This window comes from Martes martes, assembly GCF_963455335.1.
Source record: "Martes martes genome assembly, chromosome: 11".
Lineage (NCBI taxonomy): Eukaryota > Metazoa > Chordata > Mammalia > Carnivora > Mustelidae > Martes > Martes martes.
Window position 1 is genome coordinate 62,948,340 of NC_137899.1, and position 16,073 is coordinate 62,964,412.

Below are 16,073 nucleotides of genomic sequence, written 5' to 3' on the forward strand. Positions count from 1 at the left end.
GACACGTAGTAGGTCTTCAGCGAGCATTATGGATTAAATTTGCCTTCATTAGACGTTTCTTCTCCTTTGCACTGAAGGCCAAGATGAGGCTGGGCCTTCATTTGAAAGCTCTGAAGGTTGACATAGATGTGCGCTTCTGCCTCTCTCTTTTCTAGAAGTTCTTGCTAGGCCATGTGTGGACAGTGGGGGGCATGGTAAGCTGCCCTTGGCTGGGCCTCTGTGGCTGTGGTCCTCCATGTAGAGGCTTCTGTACGGGGCCCCGGGGCTTCGTTTGATTCTGTGAAGGAGGAAAGAGACATGGTAAGTCCACGAGAGGAGGATGGCATTCCTGTCACTGACAGTGGTGCTTCTTTTGGTCCCAGTGTCACTTTGTTCAGCTTTTCTGCCTTCAGATAAAGTTTCCTTTGAATGAGGGGGGAAAAAAAATCAACCAACCAGAAAAGTCTCTGAACGGAAACCATGACCATGTTCTCTGCTATCCTCTGAGACTGGAGGCTCTGTTTCAGGGCTTACAATCACCTTCATAATTTCATGTTCATCTCCTCATGGAGCGATGGCATTCTGAGCACTCCCGTTCCAGAAGCTATTCTATAGAAGGTAGCTGAACTTAGGAGGGCATTTTGACAAGTGGCTGGGAACCAGTGCCCACAGGAGTCAAGGAAATCCATCTGGGTTCTACAACCCAGAGTCTCTCCCACACCCCCCGACCCCCTCCCAGCTTCCTGACGAATCCCATGTCCCTTTCTAGCCTAGATGTGGATGTCCAGGCACCGTTTAAGACCCACTATGCTCCTGGGAGTATTTTAAAAGAAGGAAAAAGAATTTGAAAGTATCCATTTTAGATAAAAACCAAAAGCAGCGCTGGCCCACTTAATAAAGACATTATGATGGATTTATCCATCTTTTTAAAGAAAATAACTCCAAAAGGTACACTTACCAGATGCTGGGATGTGGGAGAGCCTAAACGAGGATCCTTGTTTGAAAAAGTGTCCTCATGCAAATAAACCCTATGGATTTTGTAGGAGACTGTCCTTGTTCTTAGGAGATACAGGCTGGACTCTTTAGGGATGATGTTCTAATATCTTCAACTCACTTTCAGATGGTTTGGCAGAAAAAAAAAATCATGTGTGTTTCTGTGTGTATGTATGTGTTTGGAGGGAGGAGGAAGGGAAAGGAGGAGAGAGAGGGAGGGGAGAAAGCAAATATGGTGAATGTTAATTTGTCTCTATTAAGTGAATGGTCTACTGATGTTCATTGTGTTACTTCAGTTTTCCTGTAGGGTCAATATTTTTCAGAATAAAAATGGAAAATGCACATATGAAAACTAGGAAAAATGAATAGTCAATAGAATCTGTCGTTTGTCTCTCAGTAAAGATCCTAAAGAAGTGTAACAAGGTCATAGTATGTCACTAGGGTTGGCATCTGGGGAAGGTGATGATATAAAACACAAGGCCAGCCCAAGAAGCAGCTAGGGAGCACCCCGGCATGCCTGGTGAGTGGTGTGGTGGCCCCTTTCCTGTCACCTGTGGGCCTCCTCAGGCCCTTTGACTCCCAAGGAACCTCCCAGTGGCTATGACAGAAACAGTAGTTCATGGTTACAGTCCAGATGCCCAGAAAGCAGACTGTTCCATTGTTGTCCCGGTGGTGATTCCTCCCCTGTCTCCCCAGATCCACCCTCCCCTTCTCATACTACTTGGACAGGAATCCGTACACCCCCAGCCTGGCAGTACAAGCCAGCTGTGTCTTCCCTCTGCCGACCCTCTGGATGTTTTCTTGGAACCTCCAATCCTTTGATTACACCCACATCGTGAGGCTCAACGTGACATTTCCAACAGGAGACTGCCTGACGTGGGTCCAGCCGCTTCACATGGTTTTTATATTTGTTCTGGAAAAAGCTTCAGATACCTTTGGTCAAAGCTCTTCCTGTTGGCTGCGTTGCTGGGGCCATTTCTCGCCCACACAATCCCGAAGGGGCTGCCATCTGTTGGCCCCTGCACACCCACCCCACTGGGGACAGGTGACGGTGGCAGAGGGGTGCAGCCTGGAGCAGCGGGGACGCGGGGGGTTTCGGAGGGCCTGTGCTTTCGGTCTCATTTTGTGTTATTTGGATTCAGATCCTCAGAAACCAGAGAAGCCAGAGCCTTGCCAAAGGGCTTCATTCCGCTTCTGCAGAAGTTTCTCTATTAAGTAGAAAAGAGAGTGTGCTTACAAACTCACATTAATTCGTTACCTCTTAAGGAACTGGGAAGGAATACTCGCCCTGTGCTAAAATTCTAAGTCCCCATTTCCTGACTTCTGTGTGAGGTGGGCCCTGTGCTCCCCTGCTTTAGGGCTTGTAGAAAGTTCCTGCGTGGATTCCCTACCTTTCACATCCTAGCTCCCCACTAAATACCCACACCTGCTGGGCTCCCTGCTCAGGAGCCATCTGTGCCGCATAGCTGGGAACTCTCATTAGATGCAGAGGGGGTAACTCCGGGGGATGCGGAGGGAGGGGACCCACACGGGTTGGTACCCAGAGACCCTCACACCTCATTTCAAGTGACAACGGCTGGCTGCCAGAAGAGGCACAGGGAGGCTGCCTAACTGGCTCAGGGACACATCTAATTTTAGCTCAGGGTGTGCTTGTCCTGAGTTGGGGCTGGCCCACCCATGGAAATTCCTCAGCTCTCTGGTCTTATGCGTGTGAGTGGTGTAATGCTCAAAGTTAGCAACGCTAACTTGGTTTTAAAGCAACAGCTTCTTTCTCTTTTTTCTAAGAAATTTCCAGACAACAACCTGTTCTCTCTGCTTTTGGAGTAGGTCACAATTTCCTGAAGATTCCTTTCTCGTAATGGGGCAACATGGGGTGGAAGAAAAAGATGTTGCAAGAAGTAGTCTTGGCTGGTCCTCTCTCTGTATCCACTGGGCAAGACAGTGGCAGGGTCTCTGGGCCCAAGGAGACTTTGTGTCAGGCATCTGGCACAGTGGGTTACCAGGAGTTCATAGGTCAGCAAAAAATTAAAAAATAAAAATCACGCAAAAACAAAAAACAAAACCCTGGGGCACCAACTTAGTTCAGCTCCAGAGGGGGAAGGCCTGAAACCTACACAGTTTTAGTGGCCTCTTTGAGACAAAGGATATAAAAGTATCGCATTTTTGCAAATTTTACAAAAACAGAAGACCATGCCAACACATTGCTTAGGCCTCTCCAAGTGAGAGCCCCTGATGCTGGGGCCCTGTTAACATCACCGTGCATCCCATGCTGTTCAGCTTGTTGCTGCTGCTGTTGATTTTCTGGCTAAGTAAGAGCATTAAGAGCCAATTTCATAAAATTTAAATACAGATATAATCTTGAAATAAAATTCCAGTGTTTAAAATGAACACATCAGTCCATGCGAACGATGCACTGTATTTTCCTCACTTCACCATGGGCCTGTGTGTTGTGGACTGGTTTGTTTTGGACCATTTCCAAGTTTCTGAGCCTCTCTGTCCGCATTTGTAAAAATGCTTGCTTCCCATATAGGCCTTTAGTGAGACTTAAGCTGAGAACGATGGTTTGCAAGTGCTAGGTGAAGTAGATATAGATACCCAGATAAATAATTATTACCCTAAGGACAAGACTAGAGAACATTTAGAACCCTTAGAATGTCACAGGAAGGAAAATGGATATTTAGCAGGGAAGGTGACTGTCCAACTAGGACCACTGTGGGGCAAGACATGAGCTACAAAAGTAAGTGTTATCGAAGTATAGACCCTTGTCATCTTTTCTAAAAGTAAATGAACCCAAATTTCTCTATTTTAAGATTGATAAGAAGTTAACGCACCCAGACAGTGTTGTCTCAGCCCGATGGCTCATGGTTCTTTTATCACTGCTTATGCAGGGGAGAGTGTTGTGTGTGCAAAATGGACGTATTTCATCCCATAATTTGCTTTAAGCCACGCTTTGGCGTATTTAAACAAACAGAACCCAGGTGGATTTCACTGCTTAATGGGACTCCGAGAAAGTTGACCTCTCTCGTTGGGACAGCTCCTTCCCTGGATGTGTTGGCTTTTATTAGGATAGTAACAGAGCAGGATAGTGCCCCAAAGCAGCTTCTCCTAGCAGCTAAGTAAACATCTGCACACAGCTTTCCAGTCCACCGTGGAAACCGGTGGCAACTCTTACGTAATGTCTTTCAGACGGCATGTCAGAACCTTCCCTTTTATAACTCCAAGTGTGACTTTAGCAATCCTTTCCATCCTGGGTTCTCATACCAGCCTCGGGGAGGGCAGGGCCACAGCTACTCTTTGTCTCTAGGAGAGCCGTGCTGTTGGGTCCTCACTCCAATGCCAGGAGCCCTACTGAGAGGCGGGCTTTTGATCCCACTTGCTGGGAGTGTAGCCTGGGGCTCAAACCGGGAGGTCCCCGTGACATGGGCCAGGCACCATGTCTTGTCTCTCGCTCTGGCCCTAGTCTTTGGGCTCAGCCAGTGTCTCATGGTGCTTGGGCTCGGCTGAGCTGTGCAGCCACGTGCTGGTGGGCAGAGGGGAGGAGGCAAGGCCAAGGAGATCATGGGCTAGCAACATTCTGCTTGGTGAACTGCATAGCTCAGGTGAATGAATGGTTCAGTGGATTTGGCCACACTCCCGAGATCTACTCCACGGATGACACTTTCCTTCAAGAGGATGTTTTTCTTTCCCTGGAGAAACATCAGCTCTATACACCTCTTCCCTGGCTGTTGAGCAACACCTCCCTCTCCGCACCAGTCTCCTCCTGGAGCAGAGCTCAGCCACACCCTGGGAAGTGGAGCCTGTGGAAAGGGCAGGGAGATAGGAACTGGGAGAGCCGCAGAACCTGTTAGCGGCTTGAAGGAAAGAGCAGCCAACCCGTCCTAGTGCTTCGGGTCATAAGGAGGTGCAATCCGTGCTTCCCACATCTAGTAGATGAAAATGAACAGAGATGAGAGTCTGGAGCCTAACATTCTGTTTCTGGCTTTGCCCATTCCCTGGGGGGTCCTTGGCAAAATCTCCACACCTACCCTGCCCCTACCCCCCTGACAGGGCTGCAGGATTATGGTCTGGATGGTCTGGATGGGGCTTTCCAGCCCTTCCAGATGGACGAGCCACATCTAGGTGAACTCTGAGAACTTCTCAGCTTTCAGAGCATCCATTAAATACCAGTTGTATGCTAAGACCTTGGGCCAAACAAGAGAAGGAGAGAATAATGTGAGGGAAGGTCACACCTAGTACAGTTTTGTTTTGTGAATTGTGTGCCCTTGAAGGAACCCTCCCAGTCTGATGTCTTGGTAACTGGGTAAATTTCTTCCCTGTTCCTGGAATGTGCCAGAATCCGGCCTGACTCAAGGAAAGAGAAATGCTGGACTTGGTTTCAGATCTTGCTCTGGCTCCACACACTTCTCCTCAAGGGTGCGTGCCAAAGCCTGTGGGGAAGGGCGCATACGGAAAGATAGTTAAGCTGAGAAATCATCAGCCCAAAAGAACAATGGTCCGGGAGGCGGGAGTACGTGTGTTCTCTCCAGCTAGACAGGCTGAGCCGATGGCTTTTCCAGGAGGATACAGGGCCATCAATGCCCCCTTCCCTTCCCCCAAATCTTTCCTCACCGGGCGATCCCTATCTTGGTCCAACCTTCGTCATCATGGACCCGGATGAGAGAGACTTGGGTGTGCAGCCCAGTTCCCAATTAGGTGTTTTCACTGGGTTCAGGAAGATAATTTATTTGGATTGAATTGTTAAGGCAGATTGCTTTCACAGTATTCCAAGCAGAATGCTTTCTCACAGGAAATGTCAGACCAGGCAATTCTAGTCAAGTTTTCCACATCCTTAAGAAAAAAGAAAAGAAAGAGGAAAAAGAAAAAAAAAAAAAAGGATTGCTATTATATGTTGAAGGTCAACCGTTCGAGCACTGGCAGCTGCCGGGTATGAAACGGAGATTCAGTTAAATGTTGTGATAGTGCACTAGATGACTTCCCAACAGACCGACCTTTAACGAGGCCTTGTGTTCTCTAGGCTTCACTTTAAAAATGCCTGTGATTGGGCTACCCAGGGATATAGAGTGCTTCCCTGGGGTTGGGACATGGATCGCACAGGGCCAAGCAGCTGGGAGGTGAGGACACCCGAGGTGCCCCTTCCTCTCCCCAGACTCAGTTTCCTCATCTGTCAAACCGAGGTGACTCCCAAGCCTGGTGACTGCCAAGCCTCTGCCCAGCCTAAGTCACCACCATTCCCTTTCTGTACCTTTATCTGGGGGCGCTTGCTGAGCCACTGTAGGAAGCTGAAGAGAAACAGCAGGAAAATGAAAAGAATCTTTTCTTCCGTGGAGAACTAAGATTTTTTAGAAAGGTTCTTTTTAAATCAGCTTGCCCTTAGGGATCTGCCTCATCAAGGCTTACTCCTCCTGAAGTTCAGTCCTTAAGGAGAGCCTTTAAGCACGGGGCTATGGGATGTCACCTTGAGGAAAAGAACGGGACACAGCTGCTCTTGCGAGGACGCCTCCTAAGGACTTGCTACCCACTCCCCACCCCCGCGTGTCCAGGAAGTGCCTGCGGTGGGGGGAAGGACTGAAGCCTTGAATCACTCCATGTTCTGACCCTCCAAAGACAATTCTGGTGAAAGAGAAGCTGAGACTCAGGGCAGTTACAACTCAAAGCAATGCCAGTCTTCTTCGGCGTGAGCTAGCCCTGTGGCTTGTCTGTCCAGTTCCTCTCAGTTGCTCCCTGACAATGGAGCAACTCTCTGCTTTGTTGCCATCCAGCCCTGTTGTTCATTCCAAAAGGAGGTTCTGTTAGAGGCCAGGAAGTAGCAAGAGTGCTGAACCTGCACCGGGAAACCTGGCCCCCGCTCGTCAGTTTCACTTGTCTTGGAGCACTGCCTCTAGTGTGTTTCCAGAAGAGTCCGAGTCTCGTGGGCTAGGACTGCCTCCTGGGCTCCTGCCCCCGACCGGGATGCTCCCTTCAGCGCTGGCATGTTCTGTCGGGTTGAAGTATGTATATATCATGTAAAGCAAAACCCTTCTTGTCGCTTGAACTTGCTAAAGTTTTCATTTTTAAAGTGCACCTGAGTATTTTTTATCAAATGTTTTTGCTGCATCTATTGAGATTATCTTCCCCTCTGCTGGTATGAATTCCATTATCAGAGTCTCTAGTGTTAAAATATTCTTGCACCACTGCTCGGCCATGATTGTCTTCAATCATGTTTCATTTGTTTGTTATTTTATTTCGTATTTTTGGACTTGTATTGATAAGTTCAGCTGTTTGGATCAAGGTGCCACTAAGTCTCGTAACCACCGTCATCCTTACGTCAGCGAACGTGGAGCAATTCTGTTCGGGCACTATTCTTAGCACTTGTTGGACTGACCTGTGTAATGCTCACCACAAGCTTTTGAGGTAGGACTGTTAGGAACCCCATTTTATAGAGGTTCGATATGGCCAAATTCCCCTGTTGCATCGTGCCTTTTGTTGTTCTGTGACAAGTAGGTTTACCACTGATTATGCTTTCTATTCCAAAGTCTATTTTTAATCTGATGATACATATTAACTACATTGACTTTTAAGTGGTTAGGCCACAAGAAATCTCTTTTCTCCCATGTGCTACAGTTCATCTTTTGTGTCACATGCCTTCTGAAACTTCATACTGCGAATTAAGAGAAATCAGTTTGGGTTTCTTGTCTTTTAACTGGCAAGTTGAATTTGTTTGCTTTTATTATAATTACTGATGCACTAGAATTCGTCTGTATTCTGTACTTTTTTTTTTTTTTAAGATTTTATTTATTTGATAGAGAGAGAGACCATGAGAGAAGGAACACAAGCAAGGGGAGTGGGAGAGGGAGAAGCAGGCTTCCGGCTGAGCAGGGAGCCCGACATGGGGCTCCATCCCAGGACCCTGGGATCATGACCTGAGCCGAAGGCAGACGCTTAATGACTAAGCCATCCAGGCGCCCCTGTATTCTGTATTTTCGTTTTGCAATATGCTTTTTCTTTATTTCCTCTTGCCTCTTCTTTTCCTTTCTTTTTTTTTTTAATTAACCATTTTCAAGTGAGTGATTCAGTGTCATTTAAACATATTCACAGGGTTGCATAACCACCACTGTGTACTTCCAAAGCATTTCCTTCTCTTCAGAGTAAAATCTCTTCCTACCAAGCAGTTTCTCCCCATTCCTCCCATCCCCTCATCCCCAGAAACCCACAATCTGCGATGTTTCACATAAAAGGAATCATACCGTACGTGACCTTTGTCTCTGGCTTCTTTCCCTCCATGTCATGGCTTTGTGGTTCATCACATCGTAGCATGTGTCAACGCTTCATTCCATTTTATGGTGGAATAATATCCCATTGCACGAATATACCGCGTTTTGTGTATCCTCTCATTCGCTGGTGGACACGTGAGTTGTTTTCACCTTTTGTCTTTCAGGAAGAGTGCTGCTATGAACTTGTGTCCCTGTTTTCACTTCTTTGGGGTACATACCCAGGAGCGGAACTGCAGGGTGGTGTGGTGATTTGGTAGTCCACATTTTTGAGGAACTGCCAAACTGTTTTCCACAGCGGCACTTTCTTGTGAATTGAGTGCGTGTTTATTTTTTCTTCTAGGGCTTTCTGATTTGGACATTATAGTTGATGCTTTGACTATTTTAGCAGTTACTCTTAAATTTTTTTTTGATCATAATTGACTTAAAGTTTCAGTTTAATCAATCTCTCTGCCCCCTCAAAAAATACAAGGATTTTAGAAAGCTTCAGCTGCTCATTTCCCGTTCCCACATTTCCTGTGTATAATCACCATCTAGTATTATCCCTGTGTTTTGAACTACCCCCTAATTAGTTGCTATTGTTATTTTTTCTATCATCAGCTCTCATTTAGGTTTATCTACATGTTTACAGATTTCTTTTCTCGTCATTGCCTCAGTCCTGCTCTTTTCTCCTGGGTTCACTTTCCTTCTTGCTAAAGTAAGTCCGTGAGTGGTTTCTTCAGTGAAGGTCTGTCATGGTGATCTTTTTCAGTCTTTGTCTGAGAATGTCTTCATTTTGACCTTACCTTTCACTAGTTTGAATATTAAAGATGTCTTTTGTTAAAGTAATTTTCATTTATAGATACTCTGCCTTTCTGCTAAGATTTTTCTCCTTGTCATTAATGCTCTCTCATTAATGTGTCATTTCAAGATGACATGTCTAGGTGTGCATTGATTTCCACGTGTGCTGTTTGAAGCTCCTTATGTTTCTGTGAGGGTTCATGTCTGCTGAGTTGTTAGCCATTATCTTTTCTATAATCTCCTTTCTCACACCCTCTTTATTTTTCCTTCTGGAATTCCTTTTCGATAGGCATTGGAGTGAAAGATGTCCCCTCCACATCTCTTCTTTGCTCTTTCCCATATTTTCTCACTTGGCGTTGAGTTGCATTCCAGGTCATGTCATCCGATAGCTCCTAGTAATTTATTAGCTCTTCATTGTATCCCATCTCCTGTTACAGCTTACCCCAAGTCTCCCCCCCTTCCCCCACAATGTTAAAGCAGAGCTAACCTATAGAAAAGTTGGAAGAACAGAAAAATGAACGCCCGTGCCATCTTTACCTACACTCAGCAGTTCTAGGATTTTGTCACACTTGTATTTTCATTCTTGCTTCTCTTCTCCCCTCCCCACATATAGTATGTATATTTGTAACACACACACATTTTTAAAAGATTTTATTTATTTATTTGAGAGAGAGAGAAAGAGATCAGGGGGAAGGGCAGAGGGAGAGGGACAAGCAGATGCCCCACTGAGCAGGGAGCCCGAGGCGGGGCTCGATCCTAGGCCCCGGGGATCATGACCGGAGCCGAAGGCAGACGCTTGGTCGACTGAGCCACCCAGGTACCCTCTGTCCATCGTTATAAAGGGAACTTCGCCTTTTGCCATTAATGAGAAATTGGTAACTTTTAGACTATATGAATATTCTGTTCCTCAAGAATGTCTCAGCTGCCGGTTTTAACATCTATTAATAATCTTTTCCTGTATTAGGAGTTTATAAAATGGTGATTATCTAATTTTTATCGTTTTTTCATTCCTTTTACATTTATGATTCAATTGATGGTGTTCTACATAGAAGAACTTTCCATGACCCATCCCTGTCCACCCCCCCCCACCCCCAGCAGCAGGCTCATGGGGTTTAACATATGTTTCATATGTTAGAATCACCATCCTTCTATGTCCATGAGTTTTTTTTTTAATTTCTATGACTGTATGTACTTTTCAAAACTGCCCATTCTTTTTTTTTTTTTTATAACATCTGTTTCTTTTCTAATGATGTCCATTCCTATTAAAAAAGTTTCCCTACTTTAATTACAGCCTCTCTTAGATTGTTGTTCTATTATCTCAAGTTCCTGGGAGTCCTTTTGGTTGTGTCACCTGGCTTTCACTTGTGGTGCATGATTTTCTCATATACTTACTAGCTCTTTGTTTTGAGCATATTTTCAGTGACACTTAATAAAATCTCTCTCTCGGGGCGCCTGGGTGGCTCAGTGGGTTAAAGCCTCTGCCTTCGGCTCAGGTCATGATCCCAGGGTCCTGGGATCGAGCCCCACATCGGGCTCTCTGCTCGGCGGGAAGCCTGCTTCCTCCTCTCTCTCTGCCTGCCTCTCTGCCTACTTGTGATCTCTCTCTGTCAAATAAATAAAATCTTAAAAAAAAAAAAAAAAACCCTCTCTCTCTCTCTCTCTCCTGGGGAATCTTGTGCGACTTGCTTTGTCGAAGTGCCGCTCCGGATAATTTCACATTGCTTTAGTTAGGTGTGCTGGGCTCTCCCTGTCTTAGGAAAATTTTGTGTCTTAGTCTGGATTCTTGTGCCACACGAGTGGGGTCAGTTTGGACTCCATTCACATTGGGTTCTGAGTTGCCATCAAATAGAATATATAGTAAGTGTTCAATATCTTTATTCCTGTGGGACGACTTTCTTTTATACTCTGCAACTAATTCAGTCAAGTATCTAGTGCCAAACATCGAGGAAGGAGCATCTCCTTGTCTTTTTGTGTTAAGAGCTAGTGAAACATTTGGAGTGTGGGGCTATATAAGCAGGAAAGCATCTTCAAAACTAGTGTGGCCCAGGCACTGTGCCTGGTCGTGTCCCACAGCGATGAGTGTGCCCAGGCTTCCCCCGAGGTACAGATGAGGCACCTGGGGCCCACAGACGGGGGCTGACTTGCCCAAGGGCATGCAGGGGTTGGGAGAAAAGGGACAAGAACTTAGGTCTCTGAATAGCTCCCCCCCCACCCAGCCAAGATTCGGTTATCCGGGATTGGGTCCTGACCCCATGGAGCCCCAGATGCCCACAGTGCCCTGGCCCTGGCTTCTCCCTTGGGACCACAAAAGAGAGTATGGGTGGGAACTGGTGACCTCAGACATGGCAGGCAAACTGGGTGTCTACGGCCCAGCTCCCGTGGATTTACTGAATGTCCACTATGACACATGTCTCTGTGTTATCTGCACCATCAAAAGTGTTTTGAATCCTTAATTTATCTTGTTGTCATTGTTTTCCATAATAGTTTTCACTCAAAGGCAAGAACATGCTTTTAAACTGACCTTTTAAACTTTGTAATGCTCATGCCACAAAGGGACACATGAAAGGAACAATAAGCACATTCCCTAAGTGTGAGCATAATTGAAGTCTCCTCTGGTGATGAGATCTATGGGAAACGGGCACAAAGCATCTGAGCTGGGCTTCTGCAGCTGATGGATGGTGCTCTGGGTGGAAGTCCCATGACCCGGGACAGGCCCCGCTGTACCCTATGTGGCAGGAACATCATCTCCACCCTCTTGCTGTGGCTCTCGGCCACCCACGTGCCCTGAGGCTTTGCCCTCAGGAGCCAAGAGGACCACTGGGAGGTTTGGATTTTGTCCCATGGGCCACAGGGAATCATGGAGGGTTCTGGGCAGGGGAAGGAAGCATAAAATAGAAGAAGGAATGTGATAGAGCCATTGGAGCCAGCAGCCTGGGTTTGAGTTCTGGCTCTGGCCCTTCTAAGTTGTGGGACCTTGTGTGAGTCACCTAGCTTCTGTAAGGGTCACTCTGGTACTCAGCATCTATTTATGGAGCACAGGCCGGGTGCTGGGCACGCAGGGTACAGAGGTGACCAAGAGAATTCTGGGATCCTTCGTCCCTCCTTGTGATTTCTCTCACTGTATGTAGAATCCCACGGCTGATGTCACGAATTCCCACAAACTTAGTGGCTCAAAACAACATGAATGTATTCTCTCACTGTTCTGGACGATCAGGGTCTGAAGTCAGTTCCACTGGACTAAAGTCAAGGTGTCGGCAGGGTTCATTCTTTCTGGGGGCCCCAGGGGAGAATCTGAGCTTCTCGTGGCCACCCCACTCCTTGACTTGTGGTCCTTCCTCCACCATCAGAGTGCATCCCTCCAACCTCTACTCCCGGCACCACACACCTCTCCTCTTCCGTGTCCAGTCTCCCTGGGCTTCCCTTCTTAAGAACTTGCAGTTACATTGCTCCCCCTTGGGTAATCCAGGATACCCACTTTCATCCTAAGATCCTTTCCTTGGTCCCATCTACAGAGTCCTTTCTGCCATATACGGTACCATTCACAGGATATCTTTGGAGGCCATCATTCAGCCGACTGTACCACGTCAAATTGCAATTTATGTCGGTTCATTTCACGTGCCTGGGTCTCCCTTGGGCAGGGAGGTGGGCCTGCCAGATTACGGCCACATGTTCGCTGGATGAGTGGGGGAGGAAATGAATGAATGCATGTGTGAAGGTGAGAAGGAAGTGGCATACCACTAGGGCTGTAGAGGATGAGTGCGAGTTTGCTGAAGGACATTCTACCCCAGTTGAAGGACTTAGGAAAAGGTATAGAGGCTGAGGTTGGGGAGCTCAGCATGCAGGGGATGTGTGTGCAGCGTGAGGGTGCAGAGAGAGTGGGGGGTGGGGCAGTAGGTGGTCAGCTCAGGGGAGGCCCATAGGGCACCCTAATGGGCCTGGATTTTCTTTTATTTTGCTTATTTATTTTTTATTTTTAAGTAATCTCTACACCCAACATGGGGCTTGAACTCACAACCCTGAGATCAAGAGTTACATGCCGCACTGACTAAGCCAGCCAGGTGCCCCATCCTGGATTTTATTTTTCAAGGAAGCCATATATATGGTGGTTGCCGCCTCTGTCTCTGGGGTCATTGCCTGGCTTCAGATTCCTGTCCCGCCACTCACTTACTATGTCCTGGGAGAAATCCAGGATCTCTGTGAGGCTCAGCGCAACAGCTCCTTCCTAAGGCTGCCCCAAGAAGCAGATGGCTTTTGTTGCCTACAAGGCACTCAGCACAGTGCCTGGAGCAGCCAAAGGAGTCAGCGAGTATTTGCCGTTATTACTGCTGTCGTTTTTATAAATATTATTGTTGGGGGTGGTGATGGTGGCGAACCCTTGAAGAACTTCAGCCAGGTTGTGGTGCAGTCAGTTTTGTTTTTTAGAAAGATGCCTTTGACACCCCTGTGAAGATGTGGGGGGCCGGCATAGGGTGGAGCATCACACTGGGGGTCGGGAAACCATCGAGGAGGCTATTCCAGTGATCTGGGTGAGAGACCAAGAGGCAGAGAGCGGAGACGGGTGCGAGGGAGATGCTCTTTCCTTTGGGATGTTCCAGAGATGTCTTTGCTCCTGCTGTTCCCTGCGTGGGTGTTTCAAAGCAGATGTTAGAGGCCGTTAGCACCGTGCTTCAGTCCTCACTGTTCAGAAACGGGGCGGCATCTGGCCTTAGTCTCCAGATGGAACAGTGACAGAAGGGACAGACAGAGGTGGGACTCAGGTCCTCAGCTTTTAGAGGCAGAGCCAGTGGTGGTGGGAGGGGTACAGGGACAGAAACTTCTGGTGAAGGTATAGCTTCTCATTGCCGTGGCTGTGACCCAGCATCTGTACTGGGTCCTCCTCCTTCACCTCCTTCTCATGCCCCCCACCCCCCAGGCCTTAGATCCACTTTCCAGCTTGTTCTTTTACCAGATCCCAAGAGAACGCTTGTCTAACCCTGGTAGCGTAGAGACGTAGGAATTTGTGGTTTTGAGTTGAAGAACATGGGCTTGACCTGGGTGAGGGGGGGATTAGGGCTGCCTGGGAGGGTGGGGGAAGGCACTCTGTGTTCCAGCACCCTGGGCCAGAGCAAGAAACTTGGAGTCCGAAGCAGTATGTGGGCCCAGATCTGGTACCGCGCGTCCTCCGTGGTCCTCCACTCACACCCCTTCATACATCTTCAGGAGGAAGCCAATTCAATAGAACGTAGCACGGCAAGATTACGATTGTTACTTCAATCATATCTTACCCTGCAATGATGTTGGAGGAAAATATATTTCAATGCCATGTTCAAAAGGGCTGTCATTTTTTAACATAGTAAATGGGTTTTCAGAGAGTGATGTAATATTGTTATTCTTAATGCATTCTTTAAAAAAAAAAAAAAGATTTTCCAGATTGATGCATGCTGGAGGGGAAAAAAATATCTAAAGAGAGCTGAAATACAGGTGGGCCGTGTTGGGAAAGCTCCACATGTACATACCTGAACTTACAAATCAGACTCCCAGGACAGGTTTTTGGTGCATTTTAGAGGTTTCTTAGACATGGCTGCTGATGGCTTTATAAGAATGCTGGGACAAGAAAAACAAATGAAAAAGAAAACAGAGACGTGCTGAAAAAAAAATCTGCATGGTGATGACAAGCACTTGATTTGCACATGCATGTGCCTGCGTGCATGCATGTGTGCATGTGTGTTTTCTAGCTGTATCACAGTGACATCAGCAAGATACACTTGCATTTGGTTCTTGGCAAGCATCAGACTACAGGGTTTATCCACCTGCATTGGCTGGTGTGCATCTGTGTGTGTGTCTGTGAGAACACAGAATTGCAAGGCACCTTGCAATTTGGCCATTTGGTCCTATCCGGTGAAGGCACCCATGACGCAGAGAGAGAGAGTGACTGTGTGCAGAGAGGGAGAGTGACTGTGTGAGGCAGGCCTGAATGGCAGGGTGGGGCTGGAGAGACCATCCCCTGAACCCCCATCCAGTGCTCCCCGCATAATCTTCTCTGCTGCTTGTATCTCGGTGTCGTTTTCCTCTGGTACATTGACGTTTTCTTTTGTTCTAGGAAAAATCAGTTGCCAGCGTCCAACAAGGCTGATGGTGAACTGAGTGTCCTCCAACTTGGTAGGTGTCGCCGCTGTCTCTCTGTTCTGTCTGGCAGGGTCCTCAGGGCTCTGTTTGCTCCGTCTGGAAGGTGGTGGGGGTCTGGAGGCTCCTTTCCTCCCACCTGACCTTAGGAAGGAGAGGCTGGCCCAGGGAGTAGAGAAGGCTTCTCTCTTTGTGGTTGCTCTCTTCTTCTGCCTTCCGTCTTTCTGTCTTCGAGAAATCTTATAAGAAGTCTGGGCATTTCTGGACCCACACTGGTTGGGAGTGGGGGTTGGGGGAGTGCAGAGGAGCCTCTTGTGCATTTGGAGACTCTTTTAGGGCTATTCCGAACCTACAAAGGTCTCCAGAAGACAGTTCTGCCTGGGGTAGATCATCCTTTAAAAAAACCCAATCAGTGTATCATGGAGGCACAAGATAGCACGAAGTGTGTAAGTGTACACTGTAAATGCTCAGCTCCATGCAGTTTCACACATGTGTACATCCATGTCACCGCTCTCCCTCATCAAGACAGAGAACACGTCCGTCTGGAACTCCTCAGTTTTGAAGCCGTCTTTTGTCTCCCCTCTCTGTGACTCTCTCGGCCCCGAAGACGGCTGTGTTTGCGGGGCTTGGCAAAGCAGTCATAGAACAGATGACGGTGACCCAGCGGCCAGACTTGAAAGGATGAGGCCTGAGTGCCGTTGACATTTGCTCTTCTTCCGGAAGCCAGCAATCTACCTGCCAGGCCGTTCACACACTTTTCCTCTCCTTTCAAGCACCCCTTTTAAATGGAAGGAAAAAAGGCCACGTGATCTTTAGAAGTTACTCATGTGAGACGTGCTGCCGGACGGTTTGCTTTGATGGAGTTGAAAGGCTGGGGCCTCTGAATGAGGCAGGGTTTGGTTTGTTCTTCTCAGCTCACTTCAGAGGGAACAGTTCCATAGAGCTGGAATGGTGGCCGGTTGGGATGGCCCA

The 16,073-nt window shown here is 47.5% G+C and overlaps 1 protein-coding gene across 1 annotated transcript in view; it reads left to right on the forward strand.

Annotated features, from left to right (window-relative positions):
• MINDY4 (MINDY lysine 48 deubiquitinase 4) overlaps positions 1–16,073 on the forward strand; it is a 102,729-nt gene that overhangs the window by 30,545 nt on the left and 56,111 nt on the right. Inside the window, exon 6 of the mRNA XM_080818148.1 lies at positions 15,079–15,137. Coding sequence (XP_080674274.1) covers positions 15,079–15,137 — 59 coding nt within the window. The remainder of the gene's footprint in view (positions 1–15,078; positions 15,138–16,073) is intronic.